Here is a 26,687-nt window from a genome sequence, read left to right on the forward strand (position 1 = left end):
TGCGGGGTGAATCTTGTTAGACAGCATATCTCTGTGCCTGTTACTTTTCCTTCTTAGTGGTAGGTTACATTCCACCATCTTTTTGATGACTTTGAGGGTCCGGGAGCTTGCTTATAGGTCCCCTCAAATGAACTTTGCCTAATGATCTCTGCCTGACTTAGCTCATAGGGCTGTTATGCTCTATTCAATATGTTGTCCCCCCAAATAAACATGGTCCCTCTTACTTTCATGCCTTGGTACTATGATAGCAGTTTAAAAAGAGGAGGATATCATCTGTAACCAGTTGTAGAGTGGCAGCACTTCTTTCATCTGCTTCTTTCTTGTAACTGATATTACTTTTAGATTCAAAACTGAGCAAATGCATTGAATCCACAAAGTCTGAGACCCAAAACAATGCATTTTTCCAAGGAATCTTAACTTTCAATGTGCTCTGTATGACATCCAAGCTGGAAAATATAGCTGAGATGGGGAAAGGGTGAAGGGATTTGTGCCAGTTGTGCTTAGCTCTTCTAAGTTCATGCTTTGGTAACCCAGATTGGGGCATTGATAGGCCAACAACACATTGGTTATTAAAAGCAGATGGACATTTTTTTCCTATTGTCTGCAATGATGACATTATCTTGAGATAAAAGGAAATTGCTGCAATAACTCTTACTTTCTATTTGTTTTCCATCACATTTTGCACTATATGTTTTTGTTTTACTAACCCACGGAGGTGCTGAGTGTACCCACTATAAAAAAAAATAAAGAATAGAGTACTCTTTTGTTTTTAACCTCCTTTGTATGCATTTATCCTTTGCAATAGTCTTTCCTTTTCTAGCATGGCACTGAAAATCTCCTGTCTTGTAAGGAGTATAGGGGAATATAATAAGAAATTTTGTTCTGTCATAGCAAAGGCACAGGTGGTTTCCATTATAGGCTCAGCTGGAGCTTCCTTCCATGCCAGCAGCTTCCCACAACTGAACTGCGGTGCTCATCTCTGCCCTTTTTGGTGGGAAATGTGGAGAGGAAGTGGAGTACAGCTCTGACAGATAAGGGATTACTCAAATGGCTTCTGTCACAGTTTGGGGATTAGGTTTAGTTTTGAATACATTTATTTTGTGAGTCCTGTTTGTACTTGTGACAGTCATGAATGAGGACATTCTGCTGGCAGGCATTTGGCATCTAAGGATCAGGATTGGATGCACAATGTCTGGAAGTGTGCAAGAAAGCAATCTAGCCAGTTTGGTATCTCCTGTCTCTCACCTGCTCAGAGCAACAGGACCTTTTACAAACACAAGTGTTGTCTGTACCTGTGCTATCTCCTCTTGGGCCTGCTGCAGGAGGAAAGAGTACATGACTGGAAATCTTTTTGGAACAGAGTCTGACTGGGGGAAAAAACATAGTTTGCCCAGCTATAACCACTTAGACAAAAAGGGACAAATTCCTCCTTGAGTTAGGAAATTGGTGTGCAGAGTTGATAGACTTACCAAGGCACTTACAGGATCTCTTAGAAAACGGAGAGGGGAGATGCTGCTCCATGAGGACAGGGAAGACAAAGAAGGGGGAGAAGACCGATTCAAAGGACAAAATTTAAGCTAGAGCCAAGGTGCTTCATGGTAACTTTTTGTAGAATAGAAGAGAGGTAAATGATATGATAGAGACATAGTAGAAAAGCTTGAATGGTGTGCAGTAAGTCAGGACATGTATTTGCGGGGTCCCCCGTGGCAGGGAGGAAAGATGAATCTGACTCCATGTTCTTAGAATTCTAATTTATTATTTTAAGATACTATATTATATTAAAGAATACTGTCATAAACTATACTAAAGAATACAGAAAGGATACTTACAGAAGGCTATAAACATAATAATGAAAACTTGTGACTCCTTCCAGAGCCCCGACACAGCTTGGCCATAATTGGCCATTAAGTCAAAACAATTCACATGAAACCAATGAAACAACCACCTGTTGGATAAACAATCTCCAAACACATTCCAAAGCAGCAAAACACAGGAGAAGCAAATGAAATAATATTGTTTTCTGTTTTCTCTGAGGCTTCTCAGCTTCCCAGGAGAAGAATCCTGGGCAAAGGGATTTTTCCAGAAAATATGACAGTGGCAGACGTGTTCAATTAGATCAGTTTGCTTTCAGAGCCCTGTCCAGCCTGACCTTGAATGTTTCCAGTTATGGGGCATCCACAACTTCTGAACTCTCAAAATACTAAAATTAGGGCAGAAGGTTGCAAAAAAATAAAGGGAACGCCCTTCTACATGGCATGTAAATTGCAGTACACCTTCCTGCAGGATGTTGTGGAAACCCAAAATGCAAATGGGACTGCATGAATTTATGAAAGAAGCATCAATTGAGAGCAAACAACATTCCTGTGCTTTTATTTAAGTAATGTTTGAAAGATTATTTTTATTCTTAAAGGTAAAGAAGGGTTTGATTTTAGGCAGAAACAGAAGGCAAGGAGAGAAATGGAAAGCAGAAGTTACCCAGTTTATTCTAAAAAATTGGATCATGCTTAACTTTAAACTTGTGAGTACTGACACAGAAATAAATGGAAATATGTGTGTGCTAAAATATAAGCATAGATTAAGTTTTTCCCTGGTTTAGTGCCATGGCATGTGGCTCCATGTGAACATTGCAATTGCAAGTCAACAGATTTTTAAATTTTCTTTTTCCCTGCACTTCAATGTGAAAATAAGTGTAGTCGTTGCCAGAGAAGTTTTGGGTTTTTTCCCCTCTATTGGTTAATTAAGAATTGGAATCAGTAGATAAGGAACAAGATGTGTAGCTGTTTTGGGGCATATGAAAATAAGGGGGTGGTCAACAAAAGCACTTCTTTCTCTTCCCACTTACTAGGAGGACTTACTTCCTACTGCCTTCCTGCCAGGACTGAGCATTATCAGTCCAGTTTACAAAGGTGATAAAATATGCTTGCTCTGTACTTTCTGGAGACAGATTATAAGTGCCCACTGGATTCCTTTCAGGTTCTCATCACCATGCTAAAAGACTGCTAAGGAGCATAATCATAATCATGTTCCAATTAGATTTGGGTAACTCTGAACTCATTTGTGAATTAAAGTTCTAAAAAGAGTTTAAAATGCTGTTGTTCCATTTTGCTTAATTGACAAGTTGTATTTTTAAGCAAACATGTTACCTGAGCAACTTTAAGCAGGCTTTTGGACTCGAGAGTTTACTTTAATGCTGAAACTTAATTTTGTAGGAAGAAATAATCCCCAAGTTAATTAAAAGTGGATAAACTAACATTATTAGATATGAGAGATTAATAAAATGTTACAATGGATTTGTTTATTTAAAAAATGCTTATGATATTACAGTTCTAAATGCAATTCTTTGCAATACAACATGCACTTACCATGAAAAGATAGGAATCACAGCTTTTTAATTCAGCAAGGTCATCAACAAAATAAAAAGTTGCATTCTATCCACAGAGAAACAGCTGTAATAATATTAATCTTGATATTTTGGAGCCATTTTTATTCCTATGTATTCATTCACAGTGAAGAAAATAAGCAGAATGATATCTTCAAACTTTAAGAATTTTTCCCAACCAAATTTTCTTTATATTCCAGAAATAGCTGGCCTCTGTGTCCCAGGTTTTGAATGAACTTCTAGTTTATTTACACAGCCGTTCTTAAATTTGGTTTTCTATTTCAGTGATGGAACAAATCTTTCTAATTGTCTGCAAGAGTTCAGCAGATGCTTCAAACCAGAAATATTGGCTTAGCTGGCAACTGGTCTGACCTGTGGCCTAGGTACCAGAGAATGTATGGCCCCAGCTCCTTGCTTCTCTGGTCACAAACTGCAAACTGGGTAGTATTCTTGTTGCTCCTTGAGGGATATTGTTTATTTTAATTTTTGCAAATCAAATATAAACCAGGTGGTGAAAGACTAAATAGCCAAACTGTAGTCAGGAAGTGGTTAGAAACAAAGCAACAGTAGCCGGTTGATTCTCAGCCGGGTGACCCAAGCGGGGGACCTGGTCCCAGTATCTATGTATATCTAAATTACTGCTCCTTCTGTGGAGCAGCTGCCAGGAATGACTTGAGGATTTGAGGCTATGGTAAAAGATGATGTGGATGTGGGTGTAACTGTGTTCCTGGTATTGTTCTTGGTTTGTTGATGAACATGGTAAAATGATATTTTTCTGAAATGTTATGTTTATACTGTGAATTCTGTTACCTCAGTTCAGCCAGTGTCCCACAGGGAGCTTGCATTGCTGCGTCCCTGCCTGCCATTTAATCTTCAGCCTGGCTGAAGGTTTCACTGCCAGCCACAGTCTTTGGTCAGTGCCATCCATCAGAGGTGATGGAGAATCACCATGGTTCAAAACTGGTCTTGCCCTTCCCTCTTCCACCAATGCAGCTTGTTGCTACTGTATTCCCATACTACTTGTTTTCCTACTTCATGTGCTCAAATGGTATTTTTAGGACACTGGTATTTTATACAATTGGTATTTTTAGACACACTATATAGTCTTTATCTCTCTACATGTTGCTCCTCTGACTTTCCTAATTTCTTCTTTATTGATAAAGTGTGTATCTTTCTTAACAAAAAGCTTATTCTACCATTTTTACTGTGTTATGGAACTAGTAGTTGAAGGCTTCTGGGGAAATATGTCTGCCAGTGCCTTCTAGTGAGGAAAACACCAGCATCCTTCCTAATCAGCAGGGAACCTTCTGGTATAAAGTTTCAATGTGCAGAGTAGCAAATTTGGTAAACAGAAGTACTGTTATTTTATAAAGAAGATTATCTTGCTGTAGAATGACTTATTAAAGCAAAACCTTTTGCATAAGCCAGGTCATCTGGCTTTCAAACACACTGTGGAAAAAAGAGAGAGAAGTCCACCAGACTATTACTTATCCTGTGGAGAAAAATCTGCTGAATCTGCAGAAGCACAGTGTAGTGAGTGTCATTTCTGTCTCCTTTATTCCATAAGTGCTCCCTACAAATGAGGGAACTGTCCATCTTGGGCATAACTTGCTTGGATATGTGCTTTACCTAGACTTAATCCTTCTAGTACTGGCAAATTGAGCTCACTATCCAAGCAATGGCAATTCCAGTAGACAATGTGTGTTATATTCCAGATCGCTATCTTGTAGTTTGTATGTCACTAGCCATGAGATTAAGTGCTCTGTAATGTGAGTATTACAACTATTTTTTACTTCCTCTTGTGTTTTGTTTGATGTAAAGTAGAGATGAACAAAAGCAGATAATGATTTCAGAGCCAATGTATTGCATATGTAGGTGCCTGGAAGAAGAAGCAAGAAAAAATTGGACCTAGAAATAAAGGAAAATTTTGGGCAGAGAGGAATAACTTCCATACAGATGTGATTCATTCTTCACTTGAAATTTTTACTTTAAAAAGCTCAACTTGAAGTTAAGGGTTTGTTGAGTAAATTATTGGGTGAAATTCTATATTCATTATTGTTCCAGGCATCCAACTAGATGGTTGTATTGAGAACATCATAGTTGAAGCCCTTTTGTTCTTTAAAATCTGTGAAAAGTGAGGGTGGCTTGCATATGTTTTCCTGTTACCATGCTTTGTTTCCTGAAGTGGTGTGCCCCAGTGAACAGCAGCATTCTAAAGGCTGCTAAATAATACTGAGTATTCCTTTAAAATAGAGAAATTCTGCTCAGTTTACCTCCAGCAGGTTTTCTTTTTCACTGACACAGAGGTGCTCTGTGTTTGCTGTGCATGTGCCAGATGCATAACTACATGGTCCTTTCCCCATTGATCCATTAAAGTGTCACTTTGGTGGTGCACCTGTAGGGTTGTATGGTAGCAGCTGAAAGAACTCCAAATCATTCTTACACTTCTGAGGATGAGGACTTCAACTTAGTCTTCATCCAGAGCTATATGTTTAAAAAAATCAAAAAACCCAAAACCTCATTGTTTCCTTTTGAAAATGAGCACCTATTTTGCAAACCCTTACTGGGAAATTTTTTGCCCCATAGATTCCTGTTTTCTCATTTATTCTGTGGGCAGCAACCCACAAAAATTGGTTTCCACCTTTTTCCTTGAAATCTTCTCTGTGCCTTGAGAGCGGCTGAGGGCCAGAAGGGTGAGCAGAGGGATTACAGCTCTCCTGGTCACATCTCATGGGGGCTGCAGGGCTGTCTGTGCTCAGGACATGTGGGGTCTCCAGTGCTGGCACTTGGTTTGTACATGAGCATGGAGGTGTCTGATCCTGCCAGGGTGTTGTTCATACATATGGGGCTTGTGAGCCCCATGCTCTGTACTGCAGAAATGTGAGGGTAAAAATTGGGCATCTAAAATGGTGTTGATTCTTCCTCTCTTCAAATGATGCATCTTTCAGTACAATCCTTTTACAGAAAATTTACAGTCAGGAAGGAATTTTTAGAAGTATTGATTTGACTCTGCTTTTTAAATTATGATTGCTCTTTAATGTGTGACTGGTGGCAAAATCATAGCGGTTTTTTTTAAGTTTAATACCAGCCTCTAACTTAGAAGTGCTTCCTCATGGACAATTTTCCAAGTCATGTATGTAGTTAAATGTCATGGTGTGACTTTTGATTTTGAAGGGTTCTTTAGTTCTCCAAAATTTCTCATTTAAAAAAAGGGAAAATCATCAATACCTTTTTTTTCCCCACTGAATGGAAATTAGTGGTGAATAAATTTACATAAACTTTTTCACACAGCTTCAGTGAATATCTCTGAGACATAGGTTGTAGGAAGCCAAGCTCAAAGTGCATCTATTTTCATTTAACATGAAGAAATTTGATTTATGGAAATGGGGCATTTGGATTTATTGAGCTAGAACATATCAAAATTATAATTTCAAAATGGTTTCCATCCAGTTGTTTTGTATTGAACAAAAATACCTTTAATTTTTAATCTGTTTTGAAACCTTATGTAACCAGGACTGTTGATTTGTGTTATCTCCTCACCTTTGTTCAACCCTCATGGCCAGTTTCTCATGAAGAGAGATAAACTTCTCAAAAATATATAATTTCCTAGCGTTTTCGTAGAAGTTGCCAGATGGGTATAAAGGAGAAGTTCAGATTACTAGAGGGAAGGCTCAAAAATAATGACTTTAGGTCAGCAGTTTGGTTTAATATGAATTTGAATAAGTATGGCCTTACCTCAAAAGCAGCCTAATTTGTGGTTCTTGCTTGGGAAGAAATTAGTAGATGTGAAAGCTGCTGTGAGGTGAGATGAGAGGAAACTTAGGTGGCTTTAGCTGGGCAAACTGTGGGAGAGGAAGTATGTAAATCTGACAAAAAAATCAGATACAGGAATCAGAATTGGAGCTTTTAATTTCTGTATTGTAGCATTGCCGATCTGAAACTTAATAAAAAGGTTCTTTATTTGCCTTATTTACATGTTTTGATATAGCAAATACCAACATTTTCCATAATGCAAGCATTCCATTTCCAGAATTGAGTTGCAATTGCAGACTGCATAGCTCCAAGTATTTACTTATACACACACACATATATATGTGTGTGTATGTGTGTGTATATATATATGTATGTCCAGTACCAGTATTGAAAGTCAGCCTTAAAAAAATTCTGATTTTGTTGATCTGGCCTCTTAGTACTTCAGTGTTGTATTCAGGTCTCAGAAGAACTGCCTTTGCAAAGGCATTTTTGCTCCTTGGCAAGTCAGATTTCAAAGTAAAAAGCTGTTTTTACAGTCACCCCTAATTTTAGTATTTGATATCCGCCATGAGCCAAATGTAGGAGTTTTGTATGAAAATAGTTAACTTGAAGTAGGAAGAATGAAAGACACTAGAAAGTTACCTGGTCTTTTTAATACTTCCAAGTGTATCAAGTTGATTTATGGCTCTTATTTTATCTCAATATGTTCAACAATCAGCAGATTTACCATGTAAACCTCTGCTTTGTCATCTTTGTTTTTCTTTCTCACTGTTGCAATTCAATATAATGAGATGCAAGTTGTCCTTTTATCTTCTTCCTTCTTTTAAGTTAGCAAGAAATGAATGTGGTAAAAGTTTTGTTAGCAACTTGTAAATCTTTAATGACTGTAAAAGATGATGCTATCTACTGTTTACAGTTTTAAAGAAAATGGTCTAAGGAGTGTCTTCCAGCTATCAGATCAAATATAAATAATGGTGATGGTGCAGAATTTGGCAGAGTGAATATAAGTATGTACATGATTACCTAATGATATATGACTGTATAGGTATATTTGCATCATGATAATAATCTTTTTCAGTTTTAATCTCAAGTATATTATCCTTTAAGTTTTCACCAGTAATCTAAGGAATTTGAAGAAAGCTGACTTTAGAAAGTTTTCTTTTTTCTTATAGATCATGTCTGTTTGTAATGTAAAAATCACACAAGTACAGCACAGTTCACTAGGAAAATGAGCTTAGTGTTCTCAGTTTGGTCCAAGTTGGACAACACGTTATTTGGCACAATCAAGGGGCCTCACTTTAAGAGAAGTATAAGACTGAATATGCATAGAGTTTTTATTATTTGAGTGAGCTGAACTGTACACTTAGAGCGAAGAGAAACCCTTGTGCTGCATCCCACCTTCTTTCAATTACACTGATTTTATAAGCACTGGATTTACAGCATAAAAGTCTCCCAGAGAAACGCTGTTCTTTCTTATTGTGTATAGATGAAAGAATACATAGTTCTGCCTTTTATGTACTGTGTTTGTACAGACAAGAAAAGTTGTGTAAGTTTCTTAAAAACATTTTGATAAAAATGTTAGTGCATATTTTAAACAGAGGGTGTTTTTCAGAGAACCCATGTGAGATATTCAACAAAAAAATAATTTTGTTTTGTTATCTATTGCTCTTGTGACTTGCCCATTGAAAAAAACCTACTTTTAAGTGAAAATGCCCTTTTCTTTGTCCAATCTTAATGGCTCCTTGAAAAAATGTTAGCTTCTGTTGGGGTACAAGTCTTAAATTCTGCATTCAGTTCCTGTGAATTCTTCTGTGAAGAAGGATGAGACTCATGCATTAAGAAAGAAGCCGTTCCAGTCCATGGAACGTGTGTCATGTGCTGAAAGACTATGACAGAATAAACTGTCAGTAGAGAGCTTCCCATTGTGGAGGTCTTCACAAAGAGTCTCAGCCACCAGTTGGAAAGAACTAGCTCAAAGACAGGATTTAGTCAAAGCATGACAGAAGTCCTCAGTTTGGTGTGTCTGATGCTTTGCTTGGAGGTGTTGAGTGTGAGCGCCTGAATTTTCAGACAGTGATTGCAATAAAAGGATGGGATTATTAAATTAGGGCCTTGCAGTTGATTCATGGGTTGAAGAGGAGCTATTGAATCTCATTTCAAGAGGGAAATGAAAGAGACTGTGTTCTGTATACAGTTCTGTCTTGGACCTGAAGTTGAAATGCACCGGGCATTTTAGATGGCTTGAGCGGAGGTTAAATAAATAAACTGTGAAGTTAAGTGCAGTTATCAACTACTCAGTCAAACAAAAAATAAGGCAGCCTTTTTCATATACTCTTGGCCTTCTTGGAGGTGCCAGAGGAGGAACTTCAGTATTAAGGGTGTTGAAAATAGCTAGTAAAGCAGAAGCCAATGCTAATAAACAGTTTTGGAAGTACTATGAGTGGTTTAAGCATAGTCTGGATTATTGTTATTACTGTGTTAAATCACAGCAATCAAATGGCCAAGCATCGCTTTGAATGATTAAGTGGAACGGCCGTCAATGAAAAGCCTTCAGGCTGCAGAGCAGACACAGGGATGGGTGTGGTCGTGGTCAGCTCTCCCAAACATTACTTTGGATGCTGTTGTAGATACAGGGCAGGGTGTTACATGATATTTTCAGGACCTGGCAGATTTTAGTTTGGTTTGGATGTTTTTTATGTACCTTGGCAGGCATGCGTATCCCTGCAGCCATACAGCACTCTGCATTAATGGCTGAAGTAACACCTACTGGTGAGGCAGAGTCAATCAGCAACAGACTGCTGTTGACTCACGACTTCAGTTGACTCATAATCACATTGAGCTTTGAGGGTCACTTTTGTTCCCACCCTGAAGGCCAATGCCAGTTCCTGTCATGAATTTGAGTACCCATTGATTAAGAAAGTAGATGATGTGCTTTGTGGACAAATGAGCCAGGGCCTTTAAGAAAGATATGGCAGGGCCTTGTATTATTTCCAACAGTCAGTTAATTAAAATTATTTATTCCTGTTTATAATAGTCTACACCCAAGGTTTTAGGTAGATTGCACTAATAATAGAATTATAGAAGCATAGAATCGTCTGAGTTGGAAAAGACTTTTTAGATCATCAAGTCCAACCATTGAGCTCAGTGTGTCATTGAGTCCAATAAAGAGCTCAGTGTGTCAAAATGATACAAAAAGATCTCACTGAGAGAGGGATTTATTTCAAACTCTATTCAGACTTTATCTTCTTCCTCATATATTTTTGCCTTTCCTGGAGGAGCCTGGAAAAACAGATGAGGCTTGAAGTATGCCAGGTCTGGCATTGTCTGATGAAGATAGCATCATATGCCAGATAAAGGGATTTTTAGATGAGATTTAGAGAAAGAATAAAGGGAGAGGGCATTTTGATCCTGGAAATCCTGGGATTTAGAAGGTAAAAAAAGTATTAGGAGCATTTCTATGGTGTCATTTAAGACAGCCTTGGCTTGAAGGGGAAGCAGTATTGCAGCATATCTGAAGATAGGTATCTCAGTAGATCCACTTTAGATTTACAAATATAAAGTCATTTAGCTTATCATCTTATGTATGATGGTAATAAATATGAGAACAGCTCATTCTTTTTAAAATCTGTTACTTGTTAAAATGATTGGCAATCCTTTTCCAAGCTACTGCACAGGAACTCAGGCTGGTAAAAGCTATGGAATCTTTTAGGCAAATACTATTGCTGATGGCACAGTTTGATTTCTCCTGTGTGGGTGCAGAAGATATGGCTGTGTTAAGCCTATTCCACCATGCCTAAAGGAACCATCTGTCTTGAGCTGCTGCGTAGTCCATACAGCAACCCATTGAATTTGGATTCTAATACAGGGATCTATTTCAACAGTGCTTCAACAGTTTTATTGCCTTCTGAAAGGCATGAGAGAAGAGTAGGTGCTACTTTAAACAGTTTATTTAAAAATTTGATACATGTTGTTGTTCATATGTTTTGCTGTTTCCTTGTTCATCGCTCATGGGTTAACCTTGTTATCTTCACGCTTGAATGAGTGGTTTTCAGTCGTTCAGTCATGCATTTCTGCTGGCCTGTTTCATTCAGGTCATTTCATATCTTTGCACCTTTAGCTGAAAATACTGTGAGGATGATGTTTATTTTCTTGTTTAGTGTGATTTCATGGATGAGAGGCTGCAAAACGCTCTCACTGTTGAAAGTAAGGATTAAACCAAAACTGGTCTATACCTTAACTCACAGCTCCTTTCAAAATGTTTCTTCCAAACAATATCCCTGGTTGCAGCAACAAGACCTGTAATTTGTAAACTGCAAATGCACTGGGAGAGAAGCAATAACATCCAGCTTACTATAATGTCCTCATAGAACAGATAATGGGCAGGCACAGTAGGAATATGTCTACATTTTGATAAATCTTCATCTACTGTATTTGAATTTCAATTTTGCTGTAACAAAATGTCTCTCGGTAACATTTCTCTCGCTATAATTTTGCTGAAAGTATCACCTTGAGAGGCTCCAATGGAGCTTTTGGAGCTTTTGTGAACTTTGATGTAAAGCTCTCCTGCAGTGAGAGATCAGAACTGCCATGTGTAAAAGCAGAGACTCCTTTGAGAACACTTTCTTAGGAAACAGATGCTGTTCTGTCTCAAAAGATTTAAACAAAATTGTATTGAGTTAAATGTAATATAGGACTTAGGCATTTCCTTGGGTGATGTCACCAGATTCTTCTTAGACTTATAACCTCCCACAAAAACCCCATATCAACATTACTTGCAAGTCATGGGCACAGTAAAGTATAAAAGATTAAAAAAGAAAAAAATTGTTACTAAATTGATTTTGTTATCAGGGAAACCTGAATTTCATACTTTAAGAGAGATCACTGTTTGCATTAATTAATAATATTTAATTGGTAATGTTATACTACTCATCAGACTAAAAAGAGAAAACTAGTTGGCAGGTTAAAAGACTGTATAGTATGAAAATTAGGCTTGACTGCATGCATTTACATGTGTGAGAATTCCTACAGGAGTCCTTAAGTTGAGTTGAATTACTTATGCATAAACCACAGTAAGTGTTTACAGTACCTGACCTTAAATCAAGGATTTTAATTTTTTTTTAAACTATCTGTGGTATACCCTTTAACTATGTTGGAATTCGGCACTTTGTTTTAAAATGTGCCAAGCCACTGATGTTTTCTAAACTTCCTCCAGAGTTGGAAAGAACTGCACTGATTGATAAATTGAAACACTGCACAACAAAAGGTCTCCTTCTCCTTGCACTTCAGTGTATTTTCTGGAATTTTTTAATCTTATTAGATCTTTAAGGATTGTTTTTTGATTTAGCATGTTTGTCTTTGCTTTCTTAGCTTTATTCAGGCACTTACCGTGTTAATCAATAGTCAATGTTATATAACCACCAGAATGAAATCTTGCTTTTCCTAGCATCTTTTGTATCCGGTTCTGTGAAAAGCCTGTGATCAAGGAGTTGTGTTGCATTGTAAATTCACACCATTTACATGACAGGAATTTATTTTGAGCAGTGTCCTTGCAGAAAACAGTAATTTCAACATAACCTGCATTTGTTGTGGGAATCCCATAGCAGTGACATTTCCTGAAAATTTGTAATACTGAACTAGCTGTCTATAAAAGTTGAGCATGTTTTCCCTAAAGTCACAAAAAATTATGAAAGCTATATTGGTTTCCTGCAGTCTGACTGTACTTAGTTTTTATTGCTTCCTGAGCCCATGAGAAAATCCATAATACATTTAAAACTGTTACTTTCATCATTCCAAGCCTTAGATGCTGGTGTGTTGGCTTCTACTCTCTTTCTGGAGGTGATAAAAGGCTCAGTCCCACAAAGTGCTGCCCTCCTTCTGGTTCTGATTGGTGTGAGGTTGGAGGACACAGAACTTTCTAGTTGCTGTTCAGCTTTGGGCTATAAGAATCCTTAATTGGATCATCAAATCTGAGTAGCTTTACTGTTTTTGTTGTGAGTACTGAAATTCCCATTATATAGTTCCCATATAGCCAAATATGCCTGGAAATATTCAGGGGTGTAGCAGGAGGTAACTCACTTCCATTTGTGTGAGAGAAGACTGTTAGCAGTGGGAAAGTAGTGAATATAAGGAGGTCTTTATTATATTGAGATATTAAGACAGTTTAGAAAACATATCAGATAAAAACTACAAAGTGCTTTCATGCCGGAGTTGGACGTGATGGACTTGATCCTTGTGGGTCCCTTCCAACTTCACCTATTCTGTGATTCTATTACACACTGCCACTCCCTCCCTCAAAAATCACCCCTTGCATTTGCAAATATAAGATTTAATGAAAAGGGGCAATGGCACCAAAAAACCCCAAGACAACAACGAGAAAAAGCAGATTGAGAATGTTGGTGAGCAATAGAAAGGAGTTAAGTGTCCGTTTGTAAGACATTTAATCTGTTACTTTAGTACAGGCTCTTTTTATTTTGTTCTTTTGCTTTTAAGCCAACCCTGAGACTTATCAAAAGATTGCATTCTGGAAAAACCTCCTGAAAGCATTTTTCTCATATACTGTAGCTTAAAAAAAATGTGTGAAATTCAAGATTGGAAAGTATTATACAAAAGTAGTTTTTCCTGCCTTTTTTTTTTTTTTTTTTATTAACACATTTTTCTTCAAACCTACTTCTCTACCAAAGTATTTTTTCCCACAAGACTCCAAAGGAAAAATGACATCAAATGGTAAAATCCTGTTGTATGTTATTTCCAGAAGAATCCATGGAAATCTTGAATATGATTTTATCATTTGCACTGTAATGTTCCATTTTAACAAGGAGCAACATACTGAAGAGTATTCAGTTGCTGAATACTTGATGGTAAGCAAAAGCTGATGTTTCTGTGAATATTACACAGCACTTAGGAATTTGTAGCACCTCAGATCTGTTGTACAATAATAGAAGTTAGAAATGGAAAACTCTTGTTATATCAGCTTGACCATCTCCCTGACCACCAGATTTTCGTCTTCATTGTGGTACTAATTTGCAAATGTCATAAGCCATGTGGCTTCCACTACTTCCCCAGGGAAAATACATGACATTAAAGCAGCTTTGAATATTCCTTTCCTTGACTTCATTTTCTTGATCCTTTTTCATATCTGTTTTACTGAACAATTCCTAATGTTGCTCTGCCTTTAGCTATTTTGTTTCTCCCCCTCTCTTTTGTTTTCTACAAAATCACACAATAATTTATGCTGTTCTTTTTGAATTTCTTCTATTTGATTATCTTTCTGGTATTGAGGAGCCATGGGCTGTAATGGACACGCTGGAAATCTCTACTGGAGAAACTGATGTTTATGTACAAAGTACATAATGTACTGAGTTTTGTGGCCCGACAAGTTAAACTCATTCAAGAAGCACAGCACAGGCTCTAAATGCAAGTTTGTACCAGACTCTTTATTCAAGAAAAAAGTGAGGTTTTTTTCTCCCACTATAAACTTAGTAGACTTTTTATTCTATATTTTACTGAAGATGGTGTTGGCTAAAGCTGCCTGTACTTTATATGGATGTATCATAAATAAGTTTGTTGAAAGCTTCATTCTAACAATGATATCAGGCATATTAAGAGAATAACTGCACTTTTTTTACTTAAGTTACAGGTACACACTGACAAGAGTAGAGGTCTGTGAATAGCTGGCTGGTTTTGGGTTTTTTAAAAGTTTCTGGCTTGAAGAAAAAAAAGATTGGACAATTTGTTTTTTTGGGGCAAGCTCCAATTATTTATTCAGGTTTCTTTTTTTTCTCCTCAAATGAAGTATTTCACTTAGACTTCATATCAACTAACTTATTTTAAATATGTGTATATATATATATATATTCAAGGAAGTTTATTTGCAATGCTTCAGTGTGAAATGAAGATTCAAAGGATTTTTAATTTTTTTTAAATGCTGTAGTTATTTAATTTTTAACCAAATAATTCTGATAAATTCAGCAGAAAATTGACCTATGTCTTTATTTGACCTGTATTTATAGATTTCAAATGAAAATAATCTCAGCTGAAAAGTTTGCTCAGTATTAGCTCAAGTGACATTATGTAGATGAGGAATGTTTGGAGGTTGTAGGTCTTCAAGACATTAATTGTGAGCTGCAGCCAACCTGTAATAGATATATGTGTGTGTGTGTGTGTCTATATATGCATATATATATAAGTATATATGTATATGGTATCGGTGAAGGCTCTTAGATCTTCCTGCAGGCAGACTCTGGGTGATTGTCTCCAGGCACAGGATTCACTGCTATTCATATGAAAATGGTGGAAAATCTTGCCCTAAAGCTACCCTACCCCTGGAGTTTTGCCTATCTGTCATGGTGATGGAAGATAAAGGATTTGTTAATAGTCAGCTGACTGGTCGTCTGTCTGGGAAGTCAACACAACAGCACAACGAATCAGGCAGGCAAAAGACTGATTGCTGTGGCATTGCTTCTCCCCAGGAAAAAGCCAAGAGCTATGTCCACACAAAAAAGACTCTGGTTTTAATATATTATAGTCTGTTTAATCTCAAGGTGCATGGTGCAAGTGGTTTTTTTTCTGAAAGCAAATTCTTAAAGACTCAACTTTTCTGAAAAGCTTAATAGGATTGTGGGTTGCAGTGAATGGGAAGATATAGGCATGATGAAGAATAAATTGAAGCAACAGTGTTTGTATGGCCATAATTACTTAAATCTTAGATTTGTATTGTGCATATTTGACTTAGAAGCCACTGAATTAATTTACCTCCCTGACAAGGGCAGATAGCTAATGAGAAAGAAGGGAGGTTTGGCTACTGAAAAGCAAATTCATCTGCAGGATTTACTTCCGGGCAAGAAATATCAGTTCCAGCTGAAATGTGTCATTTGTGACTTCTTGAGATCATCTCTAAATGAAAACAATCAATTTTCAAAACTTTGCAAACTTTCCAGGAAAAATGTCCAGGATTTGGTAGGTGATTGTGAGATGTCAGATATTTGGAGAAAATGAGTATTTTTCATCCAAAATTATGCTTCGTATAATAATGATCATTGACATGATTTTAGGTAGGTGACTGTTTTTTAAACAGGTTGTCATCCTACAAGCATACTCAGTTTGCTTTGTAATAATTTTTGGATATTTTTTTTGTTGTTCCTAAGAGGAACTTAAAACACTGTTATTAGAGTCCTGTTTACAGAGCTCTACTTTGCTTCAAATTAACTAGCATCTCATTCATCTGGATCTCCTATATATATATATATATATATAAAAGCTGGATTTGGTGGTTTGACAGCTCCTTAGTTCTTAGAGAATGTGTTAATTCCAACTCTGTGTATGTGGAGTGTGTGTATGTGTGTATTTATATTTATATTTACATGTGTATGTAACTGGAGTCATTAGAAGAAGCAGGTGTGAACCTTGGGAAATTTTAGTGATGCCACTGGATGTTTTTCCTGGTTTTCAAACTTTATATGAGAATCATTTCATATGTCTTGGGCATTTTCCAAATACGAATCAGAAGAAAATCCTAAAGAAACCATACTGAGGGCTAATGCCTAGAGGCATGAGTGCACAAAAACTTTCTAAGTTGTTTAAAACTTAATTTAAAAACCCTATGTGAACATTTGGTAAATGTTGCCTTTGTCATTGTTACCTCCTTATTAACTCCATTGTGTTACGTGGCTACTACATGCCACTATTAAGTCAGAATGACAAAAGGAAGACTTGAGCAAGGTTTTTGTGAGTTTTGTGGGAATAGACCCTCCTCTTTCCCCAAGGTCAGAGCTGCCCCTTCTACCCCTGCTATTTTGTGGCATTTAGAAACGTAGCAGGGGATACCTTCATGTAGGTTGGATTTGTCGCGTTAGTCGCAGTTAGTGGGGGGCACATTTACAGGGGTGGAAATGGTTGTTTCACATTATCCACCCTGTGATGTATATGGTCCCTTAGGACAAAGCAAAGTTCACTGAATGAAGCCCTTTCTCTCAGTCACACTAAATGAAAAACAAATCTATTTGTTTTACACAATTCTTTCATAAATGAGTCAGCCATGCTTCCCACTTATTCAGCTACCATCACTCCACTTCCTGATACAAAAATCTTTTTTAAAAATCATTTTTAAATTATGTGTGTAGTGGTCAGTGACTCACTGGTGACTTGGGGAGACAATGCTGGGGCTCCTCGCAGCTTATTAGCCCATTAAAAGTGATACAGAATACCTATGAAGTCCAGTTTCTCCCATTAAAGCAGTACAGGAAAATTTGTAGCTTGTTGATTTTACAGTAATCTATTTTGCACTCTTACTAAACTGTGTCTGTTTGATAAGCGAGACTGGTGCTTTCCTCAATTTTTGAAAAGCCCTTTGGATTGTGTTTACAGAATGAAGGTTAAATACTAAGAAAAAGGAAGTGGTATACATTTCCTCAAGTAGTTTTTAATGAAAAGAAAATTATTAATAATGAATAGATGGGCCTTCTTGAAAGAAGAATTATGATTTTCAGAAATATGACTTAAAGGTGCTGGGAAAAATCTGTCATCTTTTGTTAACAAAAAAGCAAAAAGCTATTAACTTTGGTCATTTGGAACATTTAGTTTTGGATCCAAAATTTTATGAAAAACAGTTACTTTAAAGCTGTAGTTTGTTCTAAAGCTGTCTTATGTCAGGTCTAGAAATAGCAATACTGACCATTAGGCCATGAGACGGGGTGGGTTTTTTCCTCTTTTAGGTGGGAATAGCTGAAGAACAGGGTGCCTCCCTTTTCTAACCTAATCTGAACTCAAAATAACTTTTGTCTTGTTATAACAGCTCTTTTCTGAGTCACTGTATGAAAAAGAGACTGGAAGTATTGGATATTGTAGATCAAACACTTCAAAGCCAACTTTGACTTAGTTTTATGCATGCTTTAGAGTAGACTAATGTACAATAGTATCCAGGAAACTCAGCCAGTAATTCATAAGGGTCCAAAATGTTCTCCTCAGCATGAATCATAGCAGCATAAATGATAGGATTGGAGAAGATCCTTTAGGTCATCCAATTCAAAACCTGTGTATCTTCCTTTTCACTATCCCCACTAGGATTTCATCTGCCCTATCTCTGCAAACTTCCCATATCCCTGACTCAGCCACCTCCCTGGGTAGTTTCTTCCATTGCCTAATTATTTAACCTGAACATCTTTAAACCTTACAGCATCATGCTGAGTGTGAACAATATATGACTACAGAAAATGATTCTTTCTCCTCCCTACTGCCATCATGCTTAAATATCATCTCTCCCTTTAAATGTGTCATTGGGTTTTTTTGGTTTTTTTTTCTTCTAACTGCATGAATAATAATCCCAGGAAAGTTGGGGGTTTTCTGCTGTCTTTGGTGCTTCTGTAACTGTAACTGATTTTCTTTGAACTTGGTTTTCAAGCCTCAAAAGTACATTTTGATCTACAAATGAACTTTCTGTGACTCAATGGATATGTGTGTATTAAGTCATGCTTTTGAAGAGGTGAATAACATGATTGAAGTATTCTGTGTCTTTGTTTATAGAAGCTGCTTTCTTGAGGGTGCTAATTGACAAATACATGGCATTTGAGGGATTTAAGTGACTTTCTTGGTGTCAAATATCCTCCATCTCATGTTACAAATCGGGATATTAATATAATCATGTATTCTGGCTCTGTTTTGAAAACTGAACTCCAAAAGCTCTTGGAGGTGCTTGGAGTTGCCTACTGCTGAGTTAAAACTTATCATGATCATTTCCAAAAGCAGCTTCTCAGTTTGTAGCTGTGTTAATAAACAGAGACATAAACCTTTCCATATACATTTCTCTAAGTGTATGTGCTCAGACCAGTGTTGGTATGATAGGATTTTTGGATGCTCTGTAAAACAGAGAGAACTTCATAATGGGGGATATGAAGATAAAAGGAAGCTTTTTTTTTCCTGATGAAATGAGGTAAAGAATCCTTAATCTTCAGAATTTATATTTATACCTGGTATTTTTTAGGATCTGCCTAAGCTTGTTGGAATATGCTAATGAGATACCTCTCTGATGTTAATTATCTCATCAGCTACAATGTAGAATGTGCCAGTTACATCAATGTGACATTTATGTTTTTCTCTTAGATGACTAATAAAAGTTGCATGTCAGAAAAACTACCGGGTAGAGGTGGGAAGGCTGGTTATTGCAAGCAGTATTTTCCTGATTCTGCATTGCCTCCCATTTTGGAGTTGCACAATAAAAATAGCTGCAGTCTGTGCCTCACCTGTCAGCTCACCTCTCCCACAGTTACTCATGTAGTAGTTCTTTGATCCATGCAGAAGTATTCCAGGTTCCCTATAGCTGGAGCCTACAGGGCTGTTGTGCAAACTTGTGTGAAACCAGGGTAAATCCTTCTCTGTGACTTCAGTTCTGCCAGCCAGTAATTACAGTAAATGTGTTAGATTTAGTGGATCCATGGCTTTTCGTGAAAGTAACCATTCATGGTTCACTTTGGCACAGCAATTTGTAGAAATAGACACAAGGGTTACTTGTAAGAAGTTAATGTCAGGGAAGTAACAGATTTTGAAGGCAGTGTCTTGGGCTCTGGGCACTATTTTTTGTCTCAAAGAATTTTTTTTGGTAAGTTTATAATTACACTTTAATTTTTAACAGGCCATGTTTTCAGCCTAACAAAGGAAAAAAAATGCATTATGATATAGCTTTGAGAGGTTTTTTTTTTTCATTGAGAGTTTTTTTTCCCCCAGATATTTTTGTAAGCCTCCTTTCTTTAATTTCTGTTTTGTTATGCTTCTTAGAGGTCCAGTAGCCAGCCAGTCCTCAAATGTCAGGAGGCTGAGGGCACTGTGCAGTGGCAGTGTCATGGCTTAAATGTGCAACACCAATGCAGAGTTGGTAAATTCTTGGTCTCTGGTAAATCTGCAACCATTCTTTTTGGGTACAAAGAGCTGACCATAGTCCAAACTCCTTTTTTTCTGTTTCTCATTCAGATTTTGTGTGTGTCCAGCTTGTGGACATTCAGATTTTGTGTGTGTTCTCCTATGTGTATAGGAGCATGCAGCAGCCAGTTTCATAATTCTGGCACTATTTTCATTGACTATGGTGTGAAATCAAGATATTCTCAGGTACTTTTTTTAGGCAGATCTCCAAACAGCTCAACAAAGCTATGTAGTTAGGAACAGTGTTAACTATAGCTTTGCACTGGTTTCTACACTGCATTGAGCTACATGGTGAGTGTTTCACTGCCAGTGCACAACTTAAACACAGATACTTGCTGAGGAAAGCTCTGCAGAAGTAGCACAGTGGAAAAAGTTGAAGTTTGTTATTTCCATGGTGCATTTCAAGCGGTATCCCCTCTACCTTATATTTGTTAATCTCTTGGTCCTAGAACAATGTTTCTTTCTCCTCCTCAATGTTTGTACCTCATCTTGGTTTCCTATAATCCACAAGTTTCCTTATCATGCTACCTACCTCCTTCCCCATGATCACTGATGAAACAAGATGGGACCTGCTGCTGGTCCTTTGGCATCCCAGCGTGGGCTACGTGATGAGAGCTTTGAACAAAGGAATGGCCATTCGAGGGCTGACCTTTGGAACCCCAAGTCAGCTCTTAACATGAGACTTTTAATTGTCCTTAAAAAAAAGAGTGGCAACATCAGTAAGGGGAACTTCTCAGACCCTCAGGGCTTTGGGCTTCCAGCTGTTGCCGAAATGTTACTGCTTTAGTCTTTTTATCTCAAGGCTTGAGCTAACATTTGTTCAGTTTAGTACCATCACCCACGAAAACCACTGTAAATTCTAAAATCCCCAAGCACCAAAAACATTGGAAGTGTAAAATAAAAGCTGGAAAATAAATCTAGATTGTTTTGATCATGTGAAATTGCACAGATCTAAATGAAAGCACATGGATTTAATTTTATGTAGTTTGTTGGTGCTAAATTCTGTGTGAACATGATTGTAAAAGCAATTAGGCTGATGGGAGACTGGTGGCTTTGGTTTAGAACATTGGATGCTCACATTTTTATTCTGCTGACCTGCTGGATCATTTCATTGTATGTAGAGGGACTTTAGCCTTCTTCAGATAAGAAGGAAAAAAAGCATATCAAAACAAACCTAATAAAATCTCTGTGTTATTTTATTATTAGTCATATATAATTTGGAGATAGTGCCAATTTATTTTGGATTGCTTAAATTAATTAGAAAAGGATTTAAATAATTTTCAATCTAAACTAAGAGTGCATATGTAAGAAGCTTCTGGGTGGAATAACAACTTCTAATTTTAGTGATTCAAGTATGTGTGTGTAAAAATTTGTGTGATCATCCACTGTTTTCTTTCTTCCTAGATATTTGAGGCAACTTTCTATGAGTCCCTATCCCCTTTTCAAATTCTGTCAGATTCATTATTGCTAAGATTATTATCCTATCTAAGATTGATTAATATCTTGAACTAATATTTGAAAATGGGAAACTCATTCTCTTGGCTTATAGCAGAAGTTACCTTCAATGTAAGAGTATGGCTATTTTCTCTTGCCCAAGCTGATAGTCATATGTCTATACTACATATATATATATATATTTCTTTCTTTCTATCTATCTATCTATCTATCTATCTATCTATCTATCTATCTATCTATCTTTATACATATATATCTAAGTATATCCTTGTTAATGAGTGTATGCATTCAATTTTCTATTGTTTTGCAACTTGTATTGTAATTTTTTTCCCACAAAAAGGGACAGAATAAATGCAAGTAGTAAATTGGAGTAACTGTGTCTCAGATCATATGCCCAGTTGTTCTCTGTCATTTTTTCTAGTGCGAATGTAGTCCATGATTTTGTAGTTTGAACTGTTATCGTCCATGATACGTATAGAAAAGCTGATGTGAAATTGCCTTTATTGTATTTTTTTTTTATTTTCTGAACTTGTGAGCACTTGAATTTGCAAGTTAAGCATTTTTATCCTAAGTGTTTTGCATGTAATAAATTGTTTCCTCCAGCTATAACCAAGGCTTTCACAAACTGATAGAATCAACAATATAGTGCATGTAGTTGCCAACTGCACTAAATTTTTAAGCATCTCGTTTTTGCTTTACAGGTCTGTCTGAGGATGCAGAAGAGGAAACAAAAAGCCATGAACTCTGACGACAACCCTCAGGAAAAAATTCTATCTGATGCCAGATGCATTTATAATGCAGCACTACCAATCCATTTTACTCTGCAGTGATTACAGCTTTCAGAAGGAGAGAACTGTGCTAATTTATATAAAAACAAAAAATTTCCGCTCTAATAATTTGGTTGGGTCTCCCTGCCAACTGCTATCATCCTTTCTGTGAGCAAAGTTTAAGCACTTACCCAACTGTGGTAGGGGTGTTTTGTTGTGTTTTGTGATATATCATCCCTTTCTAAGGATTCAGTTGATTGATCAAAGACTGTTTATACATAGTTAAAAGCAAACTTTGTTTCACGATATGTTTTGTCTTTTCAAAAGATATTCTGAACTGTACCTCCCTTTGAGATTATATTAACATTTGTTATATCACAGTTTTGACAAAAGATAATTATCTCGTTTCCTCCTGTACTAACATTCATGATTCCAGACAGCTGAATTCACCACCAGGAGAAAAACTGGTAATCTATCAACTCTTTTCCACTCTCTCTCATTGCTTATACAGACTCCTGCTCTCTAGAGATATAGCGTAAAATATGGTTACTGGACATAAAGGGCAAACCCTTTTGCCATTAACTATGCCACTATGAATGGGAGTAAAGTTTACACTGTAAGTACCTTGAGCACAGCAACGCATGGATCTTTTTATGGTTACCAGTGATTTCTGCTTTTCTTGTCAACCAGTCTGCTCTAGTTATGTCTAAGATTTTCAAAAGTAACTACCAACTTCTGAGTGCCTTCATTTTTATTAATCCAGTTGGAGGGTGCTTTGGGTGTTGTGTATTTTGAAAGTTCTGAGTATTTGCCTTCTCAAGGTCAGGCCCGTGCAAGGTGCCTGAAATACAACACCCAGCAACCGAGGCAAACTTGGCCTAGAATTTGGAAGAGTCAGGTTCATGTCTGGATTTCTGAGAGTGAGTTGAGATATTACTAAAAAACACTTGGAACTGAAAATAAATGAGACCAGGATCAAGTGTATAAACAGGCATTTGAACAACTGTTGCTAGTTCGTACCAAAATACAAGTTGCAGTCTCTTGGATGGCAGATACAGAATGCACTGATAGCTGGAGTTTAGTTTGTGGTAGATGCAAGTGCATGAGCCATCTCCACATCCCCCACTGCTGTTGGTTTCCTCAACAGGGATTCACCAGCTCGTGTTCTAGCTGTAGTAAAGGCCCCTCCAACTCACTTATGAGCTGTTTCAAAAGAGTTTGTAATAGTTGCTGTGGTCAATGCTAGCTTGATCTATGGCTAATGAGGAGACATTATTTTTCAGAATGTCTTAAGCTATCAAGCTTCATCATCTCCATGTCTACTTTCAATTTCTTTACGTCCACCCACCCCAAAAAAAACCCCCAGCTTTGCAGCTCTTATGCATCTGCTGCTTAACCCTCTGGCCCTATTCTGGCTCAGTACACGATATAACTGTTTCAAGAAGCATTTTTCAACATGTTAGCTATTAAATAGCTCAGTAGCCAAGGAACTGGGTAAGGCCTCTGATACCTCTAGGGCTGAAGTGAGCTGTAACTCCCAACAAAAATGACTCTGTCCCCCAGGAGATCTCAGATTTATCTACAAATTGTGGGGCCAGAAATCTTGCTTCTTTCCCAGGAAGGAAAAAATCCTACCCCCTGCTTGTTATGGAGTGATTCTGCTCTCTGAGTTTTCTTCACTTGGATCCCTCCCCCGTGGTGTTTTGTCAGGAGGGTGGTATCCAGCCCATTGTCAAGGTACCCTGCTGTGCTGTGAAAATTACACAATAAAATAATCTCCTGTAGTCTCTGTACACACCTCAGTGACCAAAAAAGTCCATGGAGAACTAATCAATTACTGTAGCTATTAGGCTTAAATGTTAACTATAGATCTCAAATCTTCTTTTGTCCTCTTGTCAGCGGCTACTAGGGAATCTTAAAAAATCAAGCACAGTTACTACAGAAAGCCCATACCATAATGGTGTAGAATCCTGGACCAAAGAATCCTAAATTATAGACATATAATGTAGCTGGAAAGTACACTGCTATGAGACTTCTGTGAAATATATTACTCTGTCATGATTCCCATTATTGAATGTGATCCCAGTGCTCAGAGCTGCCTGGCTTTGTTGGGACTTTAGTGTAAATGACAAGTAGGCACTCAGGTCAATTATATCATCCACTCTTATTGAAGTTATTTTCTGTCATTTTAAGATGTAATGTTCAGAAGCACTCTTATTTGCCTTTTCTGCTCCATGCTTTGCAAAATAAGGTCTTATGAGGATAGTTTTACAAAAAGGAGAAAATATGCTGGTAATAAAGGGGAGGGGGGAAAGGAAGAAAAAGGTAGAACTGTCTATCGTAGTAAAGTAGGACCTCTTTGTATTGTGCTAAATTGCAGTATTTGATAGTATCATCAAAATTTAAAAGTTGCATTGAATAAAAATTACTTACTTTCCCCCAATGCCAAATAGTCCATCTAATTCAGAGGAAGGAAGTAATTGAAATGGAGTCATTTATGCTGCAGCCTAAGAGGAAATATTGTAAAGTAATTCTTAGCAGTTCTCAAATGTAGTTTGAATTTTTAAGAAAGTTCTTTTTGGCTGGGAAAAAATCAGGCCAGTTACAGGAAGTTTGGAAGCTGGAGAGGTGTAAGGAATGTAAGGAAACATTGCTAGTTTGGGGGGACCATCTGTTTGGTTCTCATCAGTGATGTTTCTGAGGCTGAGAGAGGCACTGGTGGCCAGTCAAACTGTTTTGAGCAGGATTTTATAGTAATGCCTGGTCAGCTCTTCTGGGCAACTTAAATATGCAGCCTATCTTCACTTTTAGCTATTTGAATAGGATTTCATATGGCTAAGTGGCTCAAAGACTAAAATTAATTTTAAATTACAATTTTATTGAAATAAATCTGAAAGGAATTTTGTGACATTTTGAAAAGAATGCTGTGATTCATGGCATTTTTGTTATCTAGAACTTTGAAATACATTTTCTAAAAAAAGTCCTAACATAAAGCATATATTTTTCTGTTAAACAGGTAAATAATTCTAAAGTTTATTTTCTTGGTAGAAGTTTATTTTCAGAATGTTATTGTCCAGTGGCTTTTCCTTAATTTTGTTTTTCAGCCATTACATTTTAGAAAAACAGATTAAAACAATTACTACTCTGATGACCAAAATCTGGAGGTCTGGACGCTGCTCATCTTTTGGGCTTTGTACGCAATGCTGAGTTCAAACTAAGACTGTGGTTTCCAGCCCCAGATTCATTCTTCTGTCCAACTATTATTCAACTGTGACACAGAAAAACAGCATTTCTCTGCTTTCAAGGGGTTGGGCTTTCCTTTATAATGTCTTCTTCAGCATTTACTGTACAGAGAGAATTAGAGATAAATTTCAATATTCTTGTATTGCTTATAAAGAGTAATTTACTGCCATAAACTGAAATTTGTTGAGCAGAGATTGTATTTCTATGTGAAATTCTTCCAGCATTGGAAAAAAAATTTAAAAATTACAAGTATGCATCATATTGAAAAAATATCTTTCCTTCTTATCAGAATCTTCTGTTTATAAATAATTTACTAAAAAACAAACCAAACTGGTGAAAAAGTGCTGTAAAATATATGACATACTCCTGAAACCAAGCTTCTGTATCACTTCTTCATTTGAAATTAACCTTGAATTTCCCACAGCTTTGTTTGCTTCTTATATTGTTGCTTTCTTCATTTGCTCCTTTACAGCATGAGGTTGCTCTGGTATTTATGTGGTATCTTCATGTGCTGTTTGCAGGTGACTTAGCTCCTTTGCAGCTCAAAGGTAAAGTTTGCACAGCATTATGCTGCTTCATGAGTCTTGATCTGAGGCCACATGCCCATAGGGCCAGGCTTATAATTAACAAATTCATCCAGGAAAGCTTATGAATCCATTGTTTCAATGAGAATTTATCTAATACTCTAGCAGACCAAGTTCAACGTGAGTTTGTTTTTTAGGTAACAATGAAAAAAGTTGCTTGTTTTAGAGTCTTGAACTTCCTCTCTAATTTTTTTTTTTTGTCCCCTGTCATGTAAATTATTGTAATAGTCAATAGTATCAGGAATGATTATTTCTGTCCTCCTTTGCAGGACAGCTGGTTGTTTGCTGCATAGGAGCTGCTAACCTGGGGAAATGTGCTTTTTCCAGGAGACTAGCAGATCACAGCAGGGATAATTTGCACTTCTGTTTGCATTAAGTGTATGGCAAGTGCTGTAGTTAATGATGGGATGGAAGCATAACCCAGCTAATTGAATTGCCCTGGTCTTGTCTGACAAAGTGAGTGTCCTGACTGCTCTGTCTTTACATCTGCCATATCAAGGAGTACAAACAATGAAACATGAACATAGATTTAAATTAGTATAATTATTGTTTTAAAACACTGCAGTATTTTCCAAGAGTTTAATGTGGTTGCAATCAGGA

General features: G+C 37.0%; 1 protein-coding gene across 1 annotated transcript in view; it reads left to right on the top strand.

The window, feature by feature from the left end:
- BBS9 (Bardet-Biedl syndrome 9) overlaps positions 1–25,879 on the top strand; it is a 282,925-nt gene extending 257,046 nt beyond the window's left edge. The window contains exon 23 of the mRNA XM_071429624.1: positions 22,195–25,879. Within this exon, the coding sequence (XP_071285725.1) occupies positions 22,195–22,241 (47 nt within the window). The 3' untranslated portion in view covers positions 22,242–25,879. The remainder of the gene's footprint in view (positions 1–22,194) is intronic.
- Positions 25,880–26,687: the final 808 nt, after the last annotated feature.

This window comes from Agelaius tricolor, unplaced genomic scaffold, assembly GCF_023055355.1.
Source record: "Agelaius tricolor isolate 1412-34295 unplaced genomic scaffold, bAgeTri1.0.p SCAF_6, whole genome shotgun sequence".
Classification (NCBI taxonomy): domain Eukaryota; kingdom Metazoa; phylum Chordata; class Aves; order Passeriformes; family Icteridae; genus Agelaius; species Agelaius tricolor.